The sequence below is a fragment of the Bufo bufo genome, chromosome 3 (genome assembly GCF_905171765.1).
Source record: "Bufo bufo chromosome 3, aBufBuf1.1, whole genome shotgun sequence".
NCBI lineage: Eukaryota > Metazoa > Chordata > Amphibia > Anura > Bufonidae > Bufo > Bufo bufo.
In genome coordinates, this window is record NC_053391.1 from 622,317,256 (window position 1) to 622,325,307 (window position 8,052).

The 8,052-nt window shown below is 49.1% G+C and overlaps 1 protein-coding gene across 1 annotated transcript; it reads right to left on the bottom strand.

The window, feature by feature from the left end:
* Positions 1-966: 966 nt before the first annotated feature.
* Positions 967-6,873, bottom strand: LOC120996288 (regulatory factor X associated protein). Its single transcript, XM_040426107.1, has 3 exons — positions 6,386-6,873; positions 3,941-4,048; positions 967-1,773 (listed from the first exon to the last, which is right to left on the bottom strand). Exons 1-3 carry the CDS (start codon positions 6,809-6,811, stop codon positions 1,666-1,668), a joined length of 642 nt encoding a protein of 213 aa, XP_040282041.1. The 5' UTR covers positions 6,812-6,873; the 3' UTR covers positions 967-1,665.
* Between the last annotated feature and the right edge of the window lie 1,179 nt (positions 6,874-8,052).

The following is an 8,052-nucleotide window of genomic DNA, read 5'->3' on the forward strand; positions in this document are numbered from 1 at the left end:
TCTTCACTGTTTGATCATCTAAACCCATGTGCTGCCTTCTTCGTGAATTGTAATTTCGGAGTTGGTATGGACGCAGCTGAATATCAGGTGTGCATCAACCTTCTGCATATGTCGTCTTGGAGTGCTGTCCAAACGTTTGTTTTTGCAGATCCACAGGAACTACCCGAGTCCACACACTGCTCTAGTCAGGACTCTGAGGAGAAGGAGACTTCTGCCCCTTTGTTTCAGGGAGTGGTCTCTGCACATGGGACCCTCTATTTAAAGGGGTTCTGCACTTTGTTTAAACTGATTATCTATCCTCTTGATAGATCATCAGCTTCTGATTGGCGGGGGCCGACACCCGGGACCCCCGCCGATCAGCTGTTTGAGAAGGCAGCGGCGCTCCAGCAGCGCTGCAGCCTTCTCACTGTTTACCGCTGGCCCAGTGACGTCACGACTAGTATCACTGGCCTGGGCCCGGCTAAGCTCTGTTCCCTTGAATGGAGCTCAGCCCCGCCCAGGCCAGTTGATACAAGTCGTGTCACTCGACCAGCGGTAAACAGTGAGAAGGCCGCGGCGCTGCTGGAGCGCCCCTGCCTTCTCAAACAGCTGATCGGCGGGGGTCCCGGGTGTCAGACCCCCGCCGATCAGAAGCTGATGTTCTATCCAGAGGATAGAACAGTTTAATCAAAGTGCAGAACCCCTTTAAGACTTATGACATATCACCATGCAATGTCAAAAGATTTATGAAGTGATAGGTACACTTGAAGATATTTTAGCCTCCTGTCCCATTTGATTGTGACTGGTGGATCCTGTGTTATCTCTATAGAGGTCTTGTCATCATATTATTAGGCCTAGTGGCCAGTGAGAAAGAAGGTTTTCTAGGTCTAGTAATTGAAGGGAATGTGTCATCAGAAAATGAGCTTTGGTTTAAATAATGTTTAATTTATGTTAACCATATTTCTCTAAAATTTAGCGAGTTTTTTCTTTTTATTTCTCATGTCACTATACTTAAAAAATGTATATAATCCTGCAATGTTCACTCTGGCCACTAGGTCTAGTAATAATATGCCCCGCATCCCAAAGTCCCCTCCTAGCTTCCCCAACGTCAGTCAGAGGACTAAGCGCTCGCCCGGTCTTTCATCCCTGTACTGGCATCAGCCTCAGAACGGACTGCGCATGCAGAACAGATGCAGACAAAACCGGTCATGTGAATGGGGCCTTAAAGAGGGTTCCCGGATTTAAAAAATGCTTCTTATGTCTGCATCCGTGTGTCTGTTCCGCAGCACCTGCAAAAAAATAGAACATGTCCTATTATTCTCCGTTTTACAGACAAGGATAGGACAGTTCAATGGAGGGCAGGACCGCAAAAATGGCAACGGCTGCGTGCATGGGCCGTAAGAGTGAGTAACAGAACATGATGTATAAGACTGTATGTACAGGCCAGTATACATAGCTCTTTTGTAAACCATCTGCTAGGTACGTGGTAAAACCATCACACAGGATGCCAGAGATGGGACACCATAAAAGATGTCTATATGAACAGCATCCTCATACATGACACATAGCTTGCTTCACCTCCCATCTCTTCAGGCTGCTCCGTTAGTCTTGTCACATAATAAATATATAAAAAACGGATGTCAGCAGATTAAGTTTATAACTAGTTCATCCGACGGGCAAATTCGGTCAAAGTGATGTTCCTTGAAAAGACTGCCGCTGTTCAAAAGCCTGGCGACTGAGCAGTTGCTGCTGAGTTTGAAGAAACTTGACAACTTCTGGACTCCTCAAAAGAGACTGGAAAAGAAACACAGAGAGCAGTGAGGGAAATGGTAAGGAAGAACAGAAACCTATAATGAGGGATTCTGTACATCTTCAATAATAAAACTAAATTAACAAAAAGCAAAAGATGTGCTCTATATACCTGTATTTTTCACCCTATAAGACGCACCTAGGTTTTTGAGGGGGAAAATAAGAAAAAATATTTTTGAACCAAAAGGTGTGTGTTTGGTGGGTTTTGAACTAATGGTGGTCTGTGGAAGACACTGTTATGGGGGGATCTGTGGATGGCACTGTTATGGGGGGATCTGTGGATGACACTGTTATGGGGGGGATCTGTGGATGACACTGTTATGGGGGGGGATCTGTGGATGACACTGTTATGGGGGGGGATCTGTGGATGACACTGTTATGGGGGGGATCTGTGGATGACACTGTTATGGGGGGGATCTGTGGATGACACTGTTATGGGGGGGATCTGTGGATGACACTGTTATGGGGGGGGGGATCTGTGGATGACACTGTTATGGGGGGGGGGGGGATCTGTGGATGACACTGTTATGGGGGGGGGGGATCTGTGGATGACACTGTTATGGGGGGGGATCTGTGGATGACACTGTTATGGGGGGGGGGGGGATCTGTGGATGACACTGTTATGGGGGGGGGGGATCTGTGGATGACACTGTTATGGGGGGGGATCTGTGGATGACACTGTTATGGGGGGGGGATCTGTGGATGACACTGTTATGGGGGGGATCTGTGGATGACATTGTTATGGGGGGGGGGGATCTGTGGATGACACTGTTATGGGGGGGGGGGATCTGTGGATGACACTGTTATGGGGGGGGGGGATCTGTGGATGACACTGTTATGGGGGGGGGGATCTGTGGATGACACTGTTATGGGGGGGGGGATCTGTGGATGACACTGTTATGGGGGGGGGGATCTGTGGATGACACTGTTATGGGGGGGGGAAACTGTGGATGACACTTATGGGGGGGGGGGGGGGTCTGTGGATGACACTTATGGGGGGGGGAATCTGTGGATGACACTGTTATGGGGGGGATCTGTGGATGACACTTTTATGGGGGGGGATCTAACAGTGTCCCTGTGTAAATAGTGAATGACCCCAAAACAGGGGGGCCGGCAACTGATATTGGAATGGCAGCGGGGCCCGGTGCAGTCACTGTATTCTATTACACCGGGCCCCGCTCACTGTAGTATTCATATGTAACCTGTAGGCATGGGAGCTTTGTTAAACTATAGAAATCCTCTGAAGCAGTATCGCAATCCACGTAGTACTCACTCAAAACTCCAGTAGCAGGCAGGCCAGGTGGCAGCGTAACGCCACTCACTACGTCACGCGTCTTATCCTCCCACTTTATGTAGTGAGTTACGTTACACTGCCGCCCGGCCTGCCTGCTACTGGAGTTTCGAGTGAGTACTACGTGGATTTATATAGTACCATATCACCACCCCTTCCACCATTTCTATATACCTCTCAACTAGTCATCTCTCCATCTATCATCCCACCATATCTATCCAGGATGTCACCATTTCTATTCAACTCTACATCCATCATCTGACCATTTCTATCCACCTCTTCACCTTTCATATCACTGTTTCCATCCACCTCTCCATCCATTGTCCTGCCATGGCCACAGAGATAAGCCAATTGTCGGCCAAGCGATCCACAGCCTGAGCCACACAGTGTGTTACTTCAATGGAAAAAAGGCAGAACCTCTAATTCTGCTCATCTTAAAAGAGTTGCCCAGCCACAACTCAGTCCCATCTCCTTCGGTTTACTGCTTGTCAACTTCTGGAGTGGACGGAGTTTACATTTGCTCCAGCAGCCAATGACTGGCTGCAGCAGAGATGTGTCCCCAAAGTAGCACACATGACTCCCATCCACTCCAGAAGTTGCCATGCAGGGAACAATCAGATTGAAGCATTATGTAAATGCAGGGATGGTAAGTCCACTGCAACCCACCATTGCCACCAGTACCATATGCATTATGGTGGCATTAGTCCATTCCTTCCCATCTCCTCTCAGCCCAAGGTGCACAGACACCATGTAAGCGCAGGGTGGACAGAATGAGGTCTGAGCAGTAGTATGGTGGGGCATGCTGTGCACACCCGTAATATAAAGCAGGATGAGTACAGTCTATTACACCCATATACTTGCCAGTCTTTTCTGGTTGAGCACTTGCTCCAGTAACGTAGGACGAGGCGGCCGGTCCCCGACTGATCCAGTCCTCTGTTTTGTAAGAGACACCGAGCACTCTGCACTCTCCTAAACATGAAGAAGATGAAGAATGAGGAATCATCTCACGTCCAGAGTCAACTGCAGATCCGCAAAATACTGATATGATCTGTGTACAGTCCGCATCATTTTATTTGCTGCCCTACTGACTTCAATAGGTCCGTGGTCTGCATTCTGTGGACATAGTCTATCTTCTTGTGGAATGGACAAATGGATGCGGAAAGCATATAGACGATCCCGGCACTTTTTGCGTACGTATGTCTGTTCTGCAAAAAGATAGAATATGTCCTATACTTAGCACAAAATGCGGACCACGAACCCAAGTGAACGGGTCCGCAAAAAATGCGGATGCAACATGGACGCTATCCGTATTTTGCCAACTACAGAATACATACAGTCATGTGCATGAGGCCTCACTCCGGACCTTCCCATACACATGCATGCTCAGCTCAGTTGGGCATGCATGTGTTCTCAATGGGGAGAAAGCTGCTGCCAGTCATCTCTAGTGCCGGTTTATCCCCCTTGTAATCCAACATGCCCAATCCTTTGAACCCTGTGCTGTTGGGGAAGGTGACACCCCCACCCCCACACTAAACAGCCAGCCGAACTAAAACGTGTCCGTGTTTCTGGAATTGACCTTACTATCTATACCGCCCCTGCCAATATTCATGTGCCCAGCTGGTATTCAGACCGGGAGGCCTGTGTTTTGGTGCCACCAGCAGAGGTCGCACTACATTTTTTCCAGAAGAGTAAAAATACTCTTCTTACCATTTTTGAGGAGTATTTTTACCCAAGTTGCAGTAATTCAAATCCATAATATGGAGGCCTACACTTGTTCATATCTGTGTCGGAGGCTCCGTTCGGGGCGCTAGTCACAGATTCTGTCAAGAAACCCTTGTATGTAGGCCTTTGTTGTCTGGTAAAAAGACATAGTCGGCAGAGTCCGATCCAGCACTTCCGTTATGTTCATTGTTCTGCTCATCTAACGGAGCAGAACAACGGAAATAAATAGCGGTGGTGTAAACGTGGCCTATGCAGGGGAACCATTACTAATCTGAATAACATATCTCCCACGTAAATAACATTGCTCCCCTCCCTCCAGCATAGGGTTAATAAGCCCCTGGGGGGTCTGGAGTGAATGCAGAGCAGGTTATTATAGCCAAGTAATAAGGTACAGTTCGATATACTGGATCTTCCCTGCCTGCATTTAGGGCTTAGAGCCCCAGGCCTGTCCCACATTATAGAGTAACGACACTTTTGATAGGTCATAGGGACAGGGGTCCCAGCGCATTGACCCCCGCTGATCTCTAGAACGAGGAGACTTTTCCCTGCCATTCATCGGCGCCGAGCGCTGCTTCTCGTGGCTGCTGAGCGTGCTAGTGGAGACGGTCCTATAGACTTTCTATTGAGACTGTCTTCAGTATTGCGCTCAGCAGTGAGGAGAGCGTTTCTGACTTCTTGTTATAGAGATTAGCGGGGGTCTCGGAGCTAAGACCCCCCACTAAAGCCCACTGCCCACCAGGAGGCCGCTTACCCTGCTCGCTGCTACAGGAGCTTCCCCCTCCACATCTTCAAAGCGGTGGTCCGGCAGCCCATCCAAACCAATAACAAAGGTCCTTACTGTAAGGAGCTCTGCTATTGGTTATTTCCGGTGCCGCTCACAGCGCGCCCTGCACTAATGAACGGCGGGGAAATGTCTGAAGTCGTACTCATACACCATAGAGTGAAATGGCCTGAACAGACGTCACTGCAACCTCTGGCCACCAGTATCCACAATGGTCCAGCCTCTGGGAAGAATGGGGTTACTGGTAGTGTTGAGCGAACTTAAGGCGTCTAAAGTTCAGGTTCGGGTTATCGAAGAATCGCATTATGGATTCCGCTACCACGGACCATAAGTTATGGTCCGTGGTAGCGGAATCCATAATGCGATTCTTCGATCACCCGAACCTGAACTTTAGATGCCGAACTTAAAACACAAGTTCGCTCAACACTAGTTACTGGTTCCTTGGAGAGGTGTGAACGCTAGTTTCCTGACCGTTTCTGTTTCGCCATTCATTATAGGTCAGGGATCAGCAAACCTTTAGCACTCCAGCTGCTGTGAAACTACAACTCCCAGCATGCAAACATGCTCGGCTGTTCCCATACAAGTGAACGAAGCATTCTGGGGTGCCGGAGGTTAAAAATCCCTGCTGTAGGTCATCAATATATGAATCCTGGAAAATCCCTCTAACCATAGCAACCAATCAGATGTCAGCTTTTTGCGCAGGGGGATGTGGAGCGGTTGCCTGTAGTAACCAATCAGAAGGCAGCTTTCATGCTGTCCAGCCTCTCTCAGACATGAGAGCCCGCATGTGATTGGCTGCTGACCTCCAGCTTGCTGGTGCAGGACATGGCCTGGTCGCTCTTCTTCTTGTTCTTGTACTTGTCCTTGTACATCTTGTTGCGGTGCTTCTTGCACATCCAGGGCTTGCGCTGCTTGGCCACTTGGCTGGTGGTCTCCGGGCAGCCCTGGTAGGTGCACGTCTTGGTCACCACGGTGTCATTGTCGCCAGAGTTGTCGTCGTCCTCCAGCTCCTCGGGGCTGGCCGTGCTGTCTCTGGGGTCGGAGGTGTCCAGGGCTTCGCCGCTCTCGTCCTCCTGCTCCGCGGGCAGCATGGTGTAATACAGCACCTGCGTGTCCCCATCGGCCGGGTACTGGCCGTACTGCAGCTCCTGCCCGCCTCGCTCCGCCTGCTCGTGGGCTAAGTCGTCTTCGTCCTCCTCCTCCCTGGACCCAGGCGGCTGCTCCATCATAGCCGGTTACCGGAGACTGTCAGCCTAGAGCCAGTCTCACTTACCGCTTTGTTTACTTCCGGCTGCCGCAGTCTTTACTGCGCATGCGCCTCCCTGCCTCACGTCACTTCTACAGTCCTTTCGCTCTTTCTTAGTTATGCTGACATCTAGCGGTCAATTTACTAATTGCAACCTTCTATGATATTCTTGTTACTTTTTAGGGCTCCCTGCCAGGACTGTCTTTATAGGTTGTAGTCTCGTGGGTATGTTTTTAACCTTGCACAGAATTGTATGCCAAGAGGGAAAATTTGGAAAACATTGCCAAAAAACTCCTCTTCTTGAGATTTTTTTTGGCCCATGATTTGGTGCTCAACGTTCAACCTCATTGCACACCTTATTGAAAGAAAACAGTTTTGTAATGGATACCCCTTCTCAAACCGCAATCCTCCCTACAAGCTTGTAAAGAAAATATGGTGCAAGATATGGCATCTGAAAAAGCTTTTTTTATTTGGATTTCTCAAAACAATACTTGCGTACGAGGAGCTGTGCAGGCCCCCAATAAACTGCATTAACACCGAATTTCGTTGTGTGCATGAAATAGCTAGAAAATAAAACCAGGAATGCAAATTAAAAATATCAATCAGCCATTAGGTTTAAAGCTTCAAGGGGTATTCCAGTTTGTGCAAGTTATCTTCTATCCTCAGGAGACCTGGCCATCTTCTGGATCTCCTCGTACCTCACCAACAGAACGTTCAGCATTTCCCATTGATACACCACCTCCTCGTCTCGCTCCCTCTCTGTTGGTGTCCCTCAAGGCTCTGTCCTGGGTCCCCTACTTTTCTCCATCTATATATTCGGCCTGGGGCAGCTCAGAGAGTCCCATGGCTTCCAATACCACCTCTATGCTGATGACACTCAAATCTACCTCTCTGGCCCAGATGTCACTGCCCTGCTATCCAGAATCCCAGAGTGGATGTCGGCTATATCTTCATTCTTCTCAAAACTCACCCCCCATGTCACTCAGCCCCCCCCCCCACCTGATCTATCCATTACAGTTAATAGCATGACACTTTCTCCAGTCTCACAGGCCCACTACCTGGGGGTAACATTGGATTCTGCCCTGTCCTTTAAGCCACACATCCAAACCCTCACCTCCACCTGCCGCTTTCAACTTAAGAACATCTCTCGTATTTGCGCCTTCCTCATCCCTGAGTCAACTAAAATGTTAGTACATGCCCTCCTCATCTCCCACCTGGACTACT

Excerpts from the sequence above, each read along its gene's own strand:
- LOC120996288 (XM_040426107.1), bottom strand. The coding sequence starts at position 6,811 with ATGATGGAGCAGCCGCCTGGGTCCAGGGAGGAGGAGGACGAAGACGAC. Across the intron at positions 4,049-6,385 it reads CCTGCACCAGCAAGCTGGAG|GAGAGTGCAGAGTGCTCGGT; the intron begins GTCAGCAGCCAA and ends CTTCATGTTTAG. Across the intron at positions 1,774-3,940 it reads TGCTCAACCAGAAAAGACTG|TCTCTTTTGAGGAGTCCAGA; the intron begins GCAAGTATATGG and ends TTTCTTTTCCAG.